This window comes from Rana temporaria, chromosome 2 (assembly GCF_905171775.1).
Source record: "Rana temporaria chromosome 2, aRanTem1.1, whole genome shotgun sequence".
NCBI lineage: Eukaryota > Metazoa > Chordata > Amphibia > Anura > Ranidae > Rana > Rana temporaria.
The window spans coordinates 503,411,610-503,427,602 of NC_053490.1; the positions used below are offsets into that span (position 1 = coordinate 503,411,610).

The window sequence follows — 15,993 nt, forward strand, 5'->3', positions numbered from 1 at the left end:
TTTGTTTTATTATCTGTCTGTCTATCTATCTATATCTATCTATCTATCTATCTATCTATCTATCTATCTATCTATCTATCTATCTATTTGTTTTATTATCTGTCTGTCTATCTATCTATCTGTCTCTCTGTCTGCAGGTCCCATTGTCTGCGAGTGGCGGGGGGGGGGGGGGGGGGTTGACTGGGGTTTTGTTTGCGCCCCCCCAAAAAAATAGAGCACCAGCCGCCACTGTCCGCCACCGCCATAATATCCGGGTATCGTGGCTCCAGCGCTGTGTCTGGCCTGAGCTATCAGTAACGGCACAATCGTCTTCACTAACGGCACGCTCAGTGCGCCTGCGTCGTTGTCTATGGCACGCATGCGCCGTAGACATCGGTGCAGTCTTTTCTGCAAATATCTCGTAAACCATTGGTGCCTAACCTGTGGCCCTTCAGCTGTTGCAGAACTACAAATCCTATTAAGTAGTGCAAGGCTGGAAATTACAAGCATGACTCCCAAAGGCAGAGGCATAATGGGACTTGTAGTCCTGCAACAGCTGGAGGGCCACAGGTTGAGAACCCATGTCCTAAACCATGTAGGTTTAGGTGGTCTGTAAGGGTTTATAACCACTTTAAGTTTTTTCCAATGAGATTTGAAAAATTATGCTGAAACCAAAGCTCCTTATACATGCGTTAAAGCTTTGTATCGTGTTTTCCCGAAAATAACAATAATTTGGCAACAAAAGACACAGTAGGGCTTATTTTTGGGGTAGGTCTTACCATGTAATGTAATGTCTTATCTCCCCCTCTTTCTCCCTGCCTAACAGGAGGAGGCGGGGCTGTGGGAGCGAGCAGAGCGTAGGAAATTTCAATGCAAGTTTTAACAGCGGGCTATACCGCTCTGTGATCCCACAGCTCTCCTCTTCCTCTGTGCCATCGAGGCGATCACTGCGAGAATGGCTATCCTCTTCCTACTGTCATAATCTGGCCCGCAATGGGGGGCGCGGTGAGTCCGCAATGGTGGGCGCGGTGAGTCCACAACATTTCACAAGATAATTTATGAGGGCGTGATTAACGGGAGAATTAGGGGCGGGGTAGGGGTTAGGTGGGGCAACTAGTGGCGAGTAACCCTTGAGGCCTGGCTAGTGGCTCAAGACTTGAAATTTTGAGCCCTGAAACAATGTGTGTGTTTCTGTAATATAATTGTGCCAAATACCTTCCTTATAGCGCCGCTCTGCGCTTCTGTGATCTACCAGAGCTCCCTTCCTGGAAATGTTATTACAGAAACACACACATTGTACATTATATTCTACTGTAATAGAGTGGATTATAGGATTTGACAAGCATTTTAAACTCAGGGTAGGGCTTATATTGCAGCCCTCCTGGAAAATAGCGCTAGGTTTTATTTTTGGGGTAGGTCTTATTTTCAAGGAAACAGTGGGGCAGATTCACATAGAATCCGCGGCGGCGTAGTGTAAGCCATTTACACTACGCCGCCACAACTTACTGGAGCAAGTGCCGTATTCTCCAAGCACTTGCTCCGTAATTTGCGGCGGCGTAGCGTAAATGGCCCGGCGTATGGCCGCGTAATTCAAAGGGGGCGGCTTGTATTTAAATTAAGCGCGCCCCCGCGCCGATCGAACTGCGCATGCGCCGGCCTTAAAAATAGCCCAGTGCGCATGCTCCAGCTCACGACGGAAAACGTCAATGAAGCCGACGTGAGCGTCATTGAAGTAAAGTCCTATTCGCGAACGACTTGGTAAAACGGCGTAAACGACGGAAAAAGACGACGCTGACCCGACGCCATACTTAACATGGCATACGGCGGACTGACGTAAGGTTACCCCTCATATAGCAGGGGTAACCTTACGCTAACGGAAATGACGTAAACGATGACGAGGCGGCGCAAAATCGTTCGGGAATCGGCGTATCAGGCTCATTTGCATAGTCAAATGAGAAATCAACGTAAACGCCACCTTGCGGCCAGCGTAGAATTACATCTAAGATCCGACGGTGTAAGTGACTTACACCTGTCGGATCTACGCCGTATCTATGCGTAAATGATTCTAGGAATCAGACGCATAGATACCCGGGGGCCAAAAACAGAGCTACGATGGTGTATCTTGAGATACACCGTCGTATCTCTTTTGAGAATCTGGCCCAGTAAGTTTAACCTATTGTAAACTGTAAAGTAAAGCAAAATCTACAGAAACTAACATTTATTTAGCATTATTCACTTTCAGAGCACTTTTACAATAACACAAGATAAATACAAAAAAATTATTGTACTTTTATTTACAGTTAAACATAGTCATCCCTGTCTATCAGTAGATTAACGTCACTATGTAACTTGTGTCTGCTGTGGTGATCACATTAGACACAGGCAAGTTTGGGAAGTGTTCCAAAACACTGGAGATGTTCTCCACGCTGTATGATTTTACCAGGGAAAGCCCACTAAAGACAGACGTGTCCAGGTAAGAAATATGTTGTGACTGCTTGTCTCTGGATGTGGGACAAGGTCCGACTCCATCCTTGACCTTCTCATCACTGCAACTGTAAATGATCACACTTTGCTCCGCCATATCTTCTGTTTGTACCCTTAGATGCCGGAGTCCCAGAATGGCCAGATATTCAGTTGGCAGGACTGTAGTGCCGCAAAGTGAAAGTTTTAGGTTTTGCACAAAAGTGAAGTTCACCAGCTTGCCTAGAGTGGATGTATCGGAGAACCAGATGGTCAGGTTGCCACTGTAGCTCAGCCTAGATCCAGTCTTGTTCTTCGGGTGCACAGTCTTACAGCTACACTCCAGGTTGGCCAGGTTGTAATCGCAGTTATGGATGTTAGAGGAGCAACTGCAATTTCGGATGTTGTTGTCTTTGGAAAATATCAGCGTGTGGTTCTGACTGAGCACAAGGCCAGAAATACTACAGAGACCCAGAAAGCCTAATAAAAAGAGATGTTGACTGTAGAAGGACATTGATATCCTAATACCAAATCTGACAGTCTTCAAAGAGCACAGCTTCATCCATCAGGGGCTGCACAGGACAAGATTTCTCTAGAGACAAGAATGTATATCAGTTAGTCCAATGTAAGATATAGGGACATATTCATAATAAATCCACAAATCCAGGCAGTCGGGTTGCCGAAAGAAGCCGAACGGCGAGTCGGCGCTATACGGCGCCTGCGCACCGACGTTCGGCTTCTTTCGGCAACCCGTGACGCTCCTTATGCGACGGGTGGAGATCGTTTTTGTCATCACGTCAATCACCTGCTGGATAGGAACGCCCAGGGGCGGACTGACAACTCATGGGGCCCCTGGGGCAATAGAAGATTATGGGGCCCCCAGGCTTACAGATGGCCACCAAGCCAGGAGGCAGGGCAACTAAAATCTCGGGATTTTCACATCAAAAGCATGTCGGTTTTGGACATATCAGGGACAGATGGAAAAAAAACACAGATTTTTACATACTGTCCCTGGTTTTACTGAGCCTGGCAACCCTGATGGGGCCCCCTAGTGGCATGGGGCCTTCGGGCAGTGCCCGAGGGCCTCAATGGTCAGTCCGCCCCTGGGAACGCCCACTCCCGCGGGAGGCCCTACCCGGAAGCCGGGGAAGAAAATAGCTGTACAAAGGTATGTACAGCAAAAAATAAAAAATAACGGCATACTGTCAATGTATAGAGTGAGCTGGATGTAATGTTAGAAAATCGTTTTTAGGGTGAACCCCCACTTTAAACAAAAGTAATAGAGTGAGAAAGATTTACAATTTACGCAATGTATTTTACACCCATGTGCTAGAGCCTTTTTAACATAATTAAACTTTAAAGTAATACTAAAGCTTCGTTTTTTTTAAAATAACAAACATGTCATACTTACCTCCACTGTGCTGCTCTTTTTGTACAGAGTGGCCCTGAACCTCCTCTTCTGAGGGCCCCCCGGCAGCTCTCGTGGCTCCTCCCCGCATCAGATAACCCCCCTGGGAAGCGCTCTCCCGAGGGGGTTACCTTGCGGGCGCGCTCCCGAGTCCAGCATTTGAGTCCAGACACGAATGCCGGACTCGCCCCCCCCCCCCCCCCGGCGCCCACATCATTGGATTTGATTGAGAGCCAATGGCTGCGCTGCTATCAATCTATCCAATCAAGAACCTGTGGAGAGAGGGACGCGCTGACGGAAATTTAGCGCTTAGGTAAGAAAAACGGGGGCTAGGGGGCCGGTCACTGCAAGGTGTTTTTTCACCTTAATGCATCCTATACGAAGGTATACAAACCCCTTTAAGTATAACTAAACTAAAAAATAAAATAAATATTTATTGGAGCTTACCAACCAATAAGTAGCTCAATTCATTTCAAGCTTTTATTGCTATATTTTCACCTGTTGATCAGCCAGTAACCTACCTCCTGTCTTAGGCCCCTTTCAGACTGGGGCGGGAGCTGCGGTGGCGGTATAACGCCGCTAAAAATAGCGGCGCTATACCGCCGGAATTGCCGCGGGTATCAGCCGCTAGCGGTGCGGTATTAACCCCCGCTAGCGGCCGATAAAGAGTTAATACCGCCCGCAATGCGCCTCTATAGAGGCGCATTGCGGGCGGTATTGCCGCGGTTTCCCATTGTTTTCAATGGGAAGGAGCGGTGAAGGAGCGGTATACATGCCGCTCCTCTCACCGCTCCAAAGATGCCGCTGACAGGAGATTTTTTTGTCTCCCGCCAGCGCATCGCCTCAGTGTGAAAGCCCTCGGGCTTTCACATTGAGTCTGCAGTGAAGGAGTTTTTCAGGCGCGATAGCAGCGCTATTTTAGCGCTGTACCGCCTGAAAAACTCCTCAATGTGAAAGGGGCCTTAGGGTGGCTATATGCACTCCTCCACTGCATCTATGGAGGAGCAATCAAGTCCCCCTTGGAAAACAGCATTTTAAAGCTAAGGTAAAAAAGTGACCCTGATGGTTGTCCAAAAAAATTCATGCGTATGCATGCAGCGTCGTCTGACGTTTTTGTACTTCGAAGTTTTTTATTTTAGCCAATAGGATAAATTATCATCTTTTCATCACGTGTTGCTATGTTGGTAGATTTTATTTATCTTCTGCCTGGGTGAAATGTTCTATTGATTAAAGCGACAAAACGCCCGTAGCAAAGCTCGTTGTCGCGCTAGTCGCTTGAATCGAGCGTTTCCATTACTTTCTATGGGAAATACAAACACTCAAAAACGCCCAAACCGCCAGATTCGCGCGACAAAAAAAGGGTCCGGAACTTGTTTGAGCTTCAGGCGTTCGGCGTCAGGCGTTTTGGAGTGGAGATGTGAACCATCTCCATTAAGAATAATGTATTTTTTCCCCTCTAGCGTTTTGGAGCGTCGCGCTTCAGGCGACAAAACGCTCAGGTGTGAATGCAGCCTAAGGGTGTTGAATGCTGATATGCCTAATTCAGCACCATAAAAGAGTGATGGGCCACTGGAGAAGTAAGTATAATACTTCTTCTATTACAAGGAATCTCTATACTGGCGGATGTGCCAGTATAAAAAAATATTAAAAGCCAGCAGGTACAAATACTGCAGCTGCTGACTTTTAATATTAGGACACTTACCTGTCCTGGAGTCCAGCGCCGTCCGCAGCAGAGGATGAGCGATCGCTCGTCTCTCTGCTGCTCCCCCCGCCATCCTCAGTGAGGGAACCAGGAAGTGAAGCGCTCCGGCTTCACTACCCGGTTCCCTACGGCGCATGCGCGAGTCGCGCTGCGCCCGCTGATTGGCTCACACGCTGTGTGCTGGGAGCCGAGTGTTCCCAGCACACAACGGGCGACAGACGGGAAGTCAGAAAAACCCGTCTTTTGCCCGTAGCGTGTGGCCGGAAGTGGGTGCAAATACCTGTCTTTAGACAGGTATCTGCACCCCCCTCCCCCTGAAAGGTGTCAAATGTGACACGGGAGGGGGGGCGGGTGCCGATCAGCGTGAGTTCCACTTTAGGGTGGAGCTCCGCTTTAAGTTTTTTTAAACATAATGTTGAAGTTAGAGGAAGTTAAGGGTTAATTGTTAGGAACAGGTTAAAGTATAAGTAAACCCTCCTATTGTTTTCAGCCAAGGAAGTTGCCATCTTTGGGCCGGATTCAGATAGAATAGCCTATCTTTCTGCGGGCGTAACGTATCTCGCCGTAAATTAGGGCGCAAGTTCCGTATTCAGAAACCACTTGCGCCCTTAGTTACGGCGGCGTAACGTAATTCAAATGTGGATGATGTGGGCGTGTTTTATGTATATTAACTGTGACCCCGCTTATTTGACGTTTTTTACGAACGGCGCCAAATTACGCCGCAAATCGTCAATGCTTTAGACCTTTTACGAAAATAAAAAAAATTGTTATTTGGAAAAAATAAAATGCGCCGGACGGACGTACGTTTCTCAATCGGCGTTTCTAGCTCATTTGCATAATCCTTGCGTAAATATACGGAAGCGCCATCTAGCGGCCAGCGTAAATATACACTCTAAGATACGACGGTGTAAGACACTTACGCCGATCGGATCTTAGGGAAATCTATGCGTAACTGATTCTGTGAATCAGTCGCTTAGATACGATGCCGCACACTCAGAGATACGACGGCTCCATTCTGAATCTGGCCCAATGCCTCCGTTTAATCTACAACTGCCATGATGCTGCACATGTGATCAGTCATGACACCAGCCATTGGATGGTTTGACAGTTTGGTTGAGAGCACAACCAATGAGAGTGTTACATTTCTGGCAGTTTTATGGATGTGTTTACTTCTGCTTTTAGGGCCAGATTCACAAAGAGATACGACGGTGTATCTACAGATACACCATCGTATCTCTGACTTACACTGGTCCTATCTATGCGCCTGATTCATAGAATCAGTTACGCATAGATAGGGCTAAGATCTGACAGTGTTACATAGGGGGTTATTTACTAAAGGCAAATCCACATTGCACTACAAGTGCAAACTACAAGTGCAAAGTGCACTGGAAAATGCACTGAAAGTGCACTTGGAAGTGCAGTCGCTGTAGATCAGAGGGGGACATGCGAGGAAAATAAAAAAAACAGCATTTTAGCTTGCACATGATTGGATAATAAAATCAGCAGAGCTTCCCCTCATTTCAGATCTACCCCTCAGATTTACAGTGACTGCACTTCCAAGTGCAATTTCAAGTGCACTTTGCAATTGTAGTTTGCACTTGTAGTGCAAAGTGGATTTGCCTTTTGTAATTAACCCCCACTGTGTTACACTGTCGGATCTTTTTTTCAATTTAAAAATGGCGCCGGGGGCGTTCCCGCTGATTTACGATAAATAATATGTAAATCAGCGAGATACGCAAATTCACGAACGTACGCGGACCCGTCGCAGTGTTCTTACGTCGTTTCCGTAGCGGTTTTCCCGTCGTATACTTACCCCTGTTTTTAGCAGGCGCAGCCAATGTTAAGTATAGCTGGCGTTCCCGCGTCGAATTTGAATTTTCCAACGTCGTTTGCGTACGCCTAGTGACGTCAGTGGGAGCAATGCACGCCGGGAAATTCCCCGGACGGAGCATGCGCATTTAAATCGGCGCGGGAACGCGCCTGATTTAAATAGTACACTCCCCTAGCCGCGGAATTTGAATTCCGCCAGGGGATTTAGGATCCGTCGTCGCAAGTTTGGAGGTAAGTGGTTTGTGAATTAGCCACTTGCCTCCTAAACTTGCGGGAGCGGATCTTAATTCACGTAGATCGAGCGGATCTATAGATCCGCTGAGCTACGTGAATCTGGCCCACTGTGTTCATTGTTAGATGTTATGGTCATATTATAAGTTGTTTTAAATTAGGGATCAGCTTAACTTTTTGGGTATGAGTGAGAGCAGGGCTGCATTTTCCATAATGGAACCAGTAGGCCGATTGGCACGGCAAACTTTTTTTTTTTTCCAATTGTTTTCCTTCCTTCAACCCCCCCTGTATTTCCCCCATACATACAGTACTATATACAGAAATCCAGTGGTAGAATCGAGTGTGTTCAATTTCCTTATAGCATGCTGCTACTGTCTTCTAAACTGCCCTGCTGCCAGGTGCTGGGAAGTGTTTCAACACCCGGCAGTAGGACAGCTTAAGACCCCTTTCACACTGAAGCGTTTTTACAGCGTTAAAAATGGCGCTATTAAAACGATCATAAAACACTCTCCATGCATCTCAATGGATCCTTTCACACAGAGTCCTGAAAAAAAAACGCTCCAAAAACGCCCCTATCCATTGAAATGAATTGAAAGCACTGTAAAAAACATCTTACCCTTTCACACTGAGGCGTTGCACTGGCGGGGTGTTGAGAAAAGTCCTGCAAGCAGCATCTTTGGAGCAGCTTTTGGGCGCTAAAAAAAAATGCTCCAAAAACGCCCCTGTCCACTGAAATGAATTGAAAGCGCTGTAAAAACGCGTTACCCTTTAACACTGAGGCACTGCAAAAACTCCCTAAAACGTTAGGGTCTTAGCGGTGCTTTACCAGCACATTGGGATTGCAGATGAGGCTTCGCTCGAATAATGCTCGAATAACGCCCCAGTGTGAAAGGGGCATTAAGATCAAGGGGGCATATTCTTAAAGATCTGAGGCGGCGGAACGTATGTCCTTTACGTTACGCCGCCGCAAGTTTAAGTGGCAAGTGCCTGATTCCCAAACCACTTACCTGTAAACTTGCGGCGGCGTCGCGTAAAGTCCACCCGCGCAAGCCCTCCTAATTCAAATGATCCTGGTAGGGGGCGTGGATCATTTAAATTAGGCGCGCTCCCGCGCCGATCGTAATGCGCATGCTCCGTCGGGTAAATTACCCGACGTGCATTGCGCTAAATGACGTCTCACGGACGTCATTTGTTTTGACTGTAACGTAAATGGCGTCCAGCGCCATTCACGGACGACTTACGCAAACAACGTAAAATTTTCAAATTTCGACGCGGGATCGACGGCCATACTTAACATTGAGTACGCCACCTAGGGGGCATGTTTATCTTTACGCCACGTATCGCTTACGGAAACAACGTTAAAACACTACGGCGGGCAAGCGTACGTTAGAGAATCGGCGTGACTAGTCATTTGCATATTCTACGCTGACCGCCACCTAGCGGTCAGCGTAAATATTGCAGCCTAAGATACAACGGCGCAGGCCGTCGTATCTTAGGCATGTTTAAGTGTATCTCAGTTTGAGAATACACTTAAACATAGGATCGGACTTACGTCGGCGTATCTGCTGATACGCCGGCGTAAATTATTTGAGAATATGGCCCTCGGAGTGTGAGGTTCACTTTAATTTTAGGCTTGTTTTTAATGCCAAAATCCTGTACCAACAATTGAAAACATTATTTGAATAAGGCAGAACTACAATTGTCTTCCAGCTTTCCTATTTGACGTCACCTCCAAGTTCCCGCAGGGCATTTGTTCTAAAAATAACTTGTGCCGACAGCCAAATTTATAACTTTGGAATTACACAACACACATCTTCTGCAGATTACCATCGACTTCTCATACTCTCCAGTGCTTTTCATTGTACATGGACGTGATTCTGTAGAGCCTTAGTAGATCCCACATGTTAGCCCCTTCTATTCCATCCAACCTTCTGAGATGATAAAGAGAGCGACCTATAAGCACAGTGGGCCGGATTCAGGTACAGCGACGTATCTTTAGAGCGGCGTAGCGCATCTCATATGCGCTACACCAACGTAACATAGAGAGGCAAGAACAGTGGGGTAGATTCAGTAAGCAATTGCATCTGCGTAACCATAGTTACGCAGCGCAATTGCTTAGTTGCGCCGGCGTATCGACTGCTCCTGATTCAGGAAGCTCGATACACCAACTGCAGCCTAAGATATGACTAGCATAAGGCTCTTATGCCGTCGTATCGTAGGCTGCATTCTTACGATGGCTGCTAGGTGGCGTTCCCGTAGTGGTCAGCGTAGAGTATGCAAATTGCATACTAACGCCGATTCACAACCCTACGCGCGCCCTGCATATGCATTTTACGTCATTTGCGTTCGTCGGGTTCCGCGTTAGGCTGCTCCTGCTATTAGCAGGGGCAGCCAATGCTAAGTATACCCGTCGTTCCCGCATCGCAATTTAAAAAAATTACGTCGTTTGCGTAAGTGAATCGTGAATGGCTCTGGACGCCATTTACGTTCACGTTAAAGCAAATGACGTCCTTGCGACGTCATTTGCCGCAATGCACGTCGGGAAAGTTTCCCGACGGAGCATGCGCACTACGTTCGGCGCGGGAACGCGCCTAATTTAAATGATCCACGCCCCCTACGGGATCATTTAAATTACGCGCCCTTACGCCGGGCAGTTTTAAGGAGCGCCCGCGCAAATTACGTAGCTACTGCTTCATGAATGAAGCATAGTGCAGGTAATTTACGGAGGCGCAGTGTTAAAACGGTACGCTGCGCCTCCGTAAGAGGGCGCAATTCGTACCTGAATCTACCCCAGTATTCACAAAGCACTTGCTCCCTAAGTTACGTCGGTGTAGCGTAAATGGGCCGGCGTAAGTCCGCCTAATTCAAAGTAGCAAGGCAGTGGGCGTGTAGTATTATAATGAAGAGTGACCCCATGTAAATGCATGGCCAAACGAACGGCGCATGCGTGCGCATGCTCAGAATCACGTCGCATATACTCCCTAAGATACGACGGCTCAATGCCTTCAACGTGAACGTAACCTACGCCCAGCCCCATTCACGTACGACTCACGTAAACAACGTAAAATTCGACGGCTGTTCCGACGTCCATACCTTAACATGACTTACCCCTGCTTTATGAGGGGTAAACGTATGCAGGACGTACGTCTTACGTAAACGGCGTAGATTACAGCGACGGGCGCAAGTACGTTCGTGAATTGGCGTATCTAGGTCATTTACATATTCAACGCGTAAATCAATGGAAGCGCCCCTAGCGGCCAGCGTAAATATGCACCCAAGATAACATTTTTGTAGTCAAATAATTTTTAGAGCTGTATATGAAAGACAAAATGAGCAACATCTAAGGAGGAAAGTGGGATACGAGTATTAGGTTCCCAAAGAGGGACAGCTGGGAGCCATGCTCACCCCTACGACCTTTGGTCAGCAGTAGGAAGGAACTAAAAATTATCAACTGGTACTGCTGATTTTGACCTTTATGTCTGAAAATACTAGCTGCCTGGCTGTCATGCTGAATCAGTAGCTTGAGCGAATTCTGGGACACTGACCTGAACTAGTCCACTCCTATTTATACTGCATGCTAGATATAGCATGTCTGTGTGTGGTGGCTCTTGATGCACTGACTCCAGCCTCAGTCCACTCCTTGTGAAAGTCCCCAACACCTTTGTATGGCCTTTTCCTGACAATCCTCTCCAGGCTGCGGTCATCCCTGCTGCTTGTGCACCTTTTTTCCCACACTTTTCCCTTCCACATAACTTTCTATTAAAGAGCTTTGATACAGCACTTTGGGAACATCCATCTTCTTTTGCAATTACCTTTTGAGGCTTTTATTCCTTATGGAGGGTGTCCAGGGCCGTTTTTACCGCAGGGCAAATGGGGCAGGTGCCCTGGGCCCTGTCACTGTTGGGGGCCCAAAGCAACCCTCTTTAAAAAAAAAAAAAAAAAAAAAAATATTTTTTTTTTTTTTAGGGGTCCGGAGGCCCCCCGGGGCCCGGAGGCCCCCAGGGCCCCAGATGGCAACCCCCCAATTTTTTATTTATTTTTAAATAAAAAAACATTTTTTTTAATATATTGTTATTTTATATTTTATTAAAGGGCCATTTTTTTTTTTTAGAGGTCTGGGGGTCCCCAGGGGCCCGTAGTTCCCCAGGGCCCCGGATGACAACCCCCCTTTTTTTTATAAAAAAAATCTTTTTTTATATATTTCTTTATTTCTTATTATATATATATATATATATATAATATTATATATAATATAAATGTTATTATTATTATTAAAGGACCCAGAGGTCCCCAGGGCCCCCGGATGGCAACCCCCCTTTTTTTATAAAAAAAACATTTTTTTAAAATTTTTATTTCTTTTTTTTCTTTTTTTATATATTTTTTATATATATATATATATATATATATATATATATATATATATATTTATAGTATATATATTTATTAAAGGACTCAGAGGTCCCCAGGGCCCCATGTGGCAAACACCCTTTATTTTTTTTATAAATGTTTATATATTTTTTTTTATTGAAGGTCCCAGAGGTCCCGGATGGCAACCCCCTTTTTTTGTAATTTTTTTATTTTTTATTAAAAAACAATTATTAAAGGGCCCAGAGGTCCCCAGGGCCCCAGATTGCAACCCCCTTTTTAAAATATATTTTTTATATATATTTTTTATTTCTTTTTTTCTTTTTATTACAAGGGCCCAGAGGATGGCTACACCCCTTTTTTTATATATATTTTTGTTTATTTCTTTTTTCTTTATTTGTTTTTTTGTAAAGGGCCCCCCCCCGCTTCTAAATTCGTGGCAGCCCCCCCCCCTGCTTCTCAATTTCAGGCGGCAGCACCCCCCCATCCCGGTTCTCTGCTCCAGGGGGCCCATGCCTGAAGCTGTGTAAGTGGCCCCATAATTCCTGATGGCGGCCCTGCCGCCCGTTAAGCCCCTGTGCTGCCCACAAATCAGGCTGAAAATCATCAGCGGCACGCAGCCAGTGACAGTACTGCTTACCTTCCCAGTGTTTTAAAATGTACAGCACCCCTGGCTTCCCTTTAGACGTGCACTTCTCCCTTCCTGCCACTGGGTGCTGCTTGTATATAAAAGTGAATTAGAATGTGATTTTATAACATCCCCAGTTTTCTCTTCCCGAGGCTGACTTCTTCATGTCCTGCTCCTCAAGGTATGTCACTGTTTGCTAATCTATATTGTAAATAGAAGTTTTCTGTAGAGTGTGCCCAAAGTCTTTATAATATTTGATGATTCACTGCAGGTCTGGTCAGTGTTTTAAAAAGTTCCTCTATTTTACACATGGCATGGCATGGGGTCACAGCACCGTCTGTCCATTCTGCTTTAGCACCATGGGACCCCATGCCATGCCATGTGTAAAATAGAGGAACTCTTTAAATCACAGACCAGACCTGCAGTCCAGGCTGAGTAAGGCCTCAGAGCACATGGCATTACTGTCTGTATTTAACTGCTTGATGGGCTTATTTTGGGCCTGGCTGGTTCACATGTATGTGTTTTGGCGGCCCACATTTGCGCAGGCATAGCAGTCCATTCATTTGAATGGGCCGCCATGCCTGCGTTTCCTGCAAAGAAAAGCGCATGCCTCATGTATTAGGCTGCGCACACGGCACGCCTATGCCCATCAAGCACTGAAATACAGCACTGTCTGTCCATTCTGCTGTCTGCTGTGACTTATCTGCAGTTCCCGCACTGTCAAACTTGCTGCATTTTTAGACGTTTAGGTCACGCTTTTAAAAACACAGTGTGTTTGTGTGTGCAAGAACTGCAGGTAAGTAGCATGGTGCAAAAGCAAAATGGATTTCAAGGTAACTGTATTTTTAAAATGCTGCATGCAACTTTTTTCTGCAGGAAACAAAGGCATGGCAGCCCATTCAAATCAATGGGCTGCTGTGCCTGCACAAATGAGGACCGCCAAAACATACATGTGAACCAGCCAGGCCCAAAATAAGCTGGAGGGGGGCCCAAAAAAAATGTTTGCCCAGGGCCCAAACCATATTAAAGACGGCCCTGAGGGTGTCAATGATGGTTTTCTGCACAACTGTCAGGTCAGTAGTCTTTCCCATGATTGTGATTCCTACTGAACCAGACTGAGAGACCATTTAAAGGCTCAGGAACCCTTTGCAGGTGTTATGGCTTAATTAGCTGATTAGAGTGGGACACTTCGAGCCAAGAATATTGCACCTTTTCACAATATTCAAATTTTCTGGGATTGTGGATTTGGGGTTTTCATGAGCTGTAAGCCATAATCATCACAATAACTTTTGAACGATATTCTAATTTTTCGAGTTTCACTAAGGCCTTGTACACACGGTCGGACCAAACCGATGAGAATGAACCGAAGTTCAGTTTCATCGGACCAAACCGACCGTGTGTATAGGCCATCGGTCTGTTTTCCTTCGGTCCAAAATTTTAAAACATGCTTCAAAACCGAACCGATGGACCGCTGCCCCATCGGATCAAACCGATGGTTAGTACTGAAAAGCATCGGTTCAAAACCCGCGCATGCTCAGAAGCAAGTCGACGCATGCTTGGAAGCATTGAACTTAGTTTTATTCAGCACGTCGTGTGTTTGACGTCACTGCTAGTGTTGCTCACGATTGCGAATATTCGTTACGAATATGGCATATTCGAATATTCGCGAATAACTCGAATTTCGTGGCCAAAATTCGCTATTCCGAATATTCGTATTTTTTCAAATTTATTTTTAAAACAGATCACATCCTATCGACGTCTAAAAGCATTGCTGGTATGATTAGAGACCCTGGGCCGAGTAGCTAAGCTGAGGCGATCCTTTTATGTTGCCGAATATTCGCAATCGCGAATATTCGATTTCCGAATATTCGCGAATACTTTCTCCGCCCTTCTTTTGCATCAGAGCCAATCAGAGTTCTTCTACCACAGTTGTCAAAATTTCGCAATCAATTTCGCATTCGCATTAGTGAAATTTCGATAAAATATCACGAATATTCGCGAATACTTTCTCCGCCCTTCTTTTGCATCAGAGCCAATCAGAGTTCTCCTACCACAGTTGTCAAAATTTCGCAATCAATTTTGCATTAGCGAAATTTTGCTAAAAAATTTTTTTGATAAAATATCACGAATATTCGATTTTAGCGAATATTTCACGAATATTCGTCTATATATTTGTGATATATCGCGAAATCGAAGATGGCGTATTCCGCTCAACACTAGTCACCGCGTTCTGACCCGATCAGATTTTGGACTGACGGTGTGTACACATATCAGGCCGTACGGCCACTTCAGAGGTGAACCGATAAACGGTCCGACGGACCAGTCACATCGGTTTGGTCCGACTGTGTGTACAAGGCCTTACAGGGAGTGCAGAATTATTAGGCAAATGAGTATTTTGACCACATCATCCTCTTTATGCATGTTGTCTAAGGCTGGGTTCACACTACGGTTTTCCCGTCCGTCAGCCGCATACGATTTATATGAAAAAACGTATGCGGCTGAAACGGACGGGAACGTATGGCACCGCACATATGTGCTTTTTCGATTAACATTAATGTTAAAGGAAAACGTATGCGGTTGCCATACTGTTTTAAAAACGACCGCAAAACCGTGGTTGAACACGGTTTTGCGTACGTTTAAAAAACGTTTTGCCAGCAAATCGTACGCACCCGGATGCATCCGAGTGCATACGATTTGCAATGCATTGTCTATCTCTACGTTTTCCCGTCCGGGCCCGTACGTTTTCAATACTGAAATCGTATGCGGCTGACGGACGGGAAAACCGTAGTGTGAACCCAGCCTTACTCCAAGCTGTATAGGCTCGAAAGCCTACTACCAATTAAGCATATTAGGTGATGTGCATCTCTGTAATGAGAAGGGGTGTGGTCTAATGACATCAACACTCTATATCAGGTGTGCATAATTATTAGTCAACTTCCTTTCCTTTGGCAAAATGGGTCAAAAGAAGGACTTGACAGGCTCAGAAAAGTCAAAAATAGTGAGATATCTAGCAGAGGGATGCAGCACTCTTAAAATTGCAAAGCTTCTGAAGCGTGATCATCGAACAATCAAGCGTTTCATTCAAAATAGTCAACAGGGTCGCAAGAAGCGTGTGGAAAAACCAAGGCGCAAAATAACTGCCCATGAACTGAGAAAAGTCAAGCGTGCAGCTGCCAAGATGCCACTTGCCACCAGTTTGGCCATATTTCAGAGCTGCAACATCACTGGAGTGCCCAAAAGCACAAGGTGTGCAATACCCAGAGACATGGCCAAGGTAAGAAAGGCTGAAAGACGACCACCACTGAACAAGACACACAAGCTGAAACGTCAAGACTGGGCCAAGAAATATCTCAAGACTGATTTTTCTAAGGTTTTATGGACTGATGAAAT

The 15,993-nt window shown here is 45.8% G+C and overlaps 1 protein-coding gene across 2 annotated transcripts in view; it reads right to left on the reverse strand.

Moving 5' to 3' along the window:
• Window positions 1-2,248: 2,248 nt before the first annotated feature.
• Window positions 2,249-15,993, reverse strand: part of C2H21orf62 (chromosome 2 C21orf62 homolog) — a 34,300-nt gene continuing 20,555 nt past the window's right edge. For both annotated transcript variants that reach the window (XM_040338887.1, XM_040338888.1), the window contains exon 2: window positions 2,249-3,031. In XM_040338887.1, the coding sequence (XP_040194821.1) occupies window positions 2,303-3,001 (699 nt within the window). In that variant the 5' untranslated portion in view covers window positions 3,002-3,031 and the 3' untranslated portion in view covers window positions 2,249-2,302. The remainder of the gene's footprint in view (window positions 3,032-15,993) is intronic.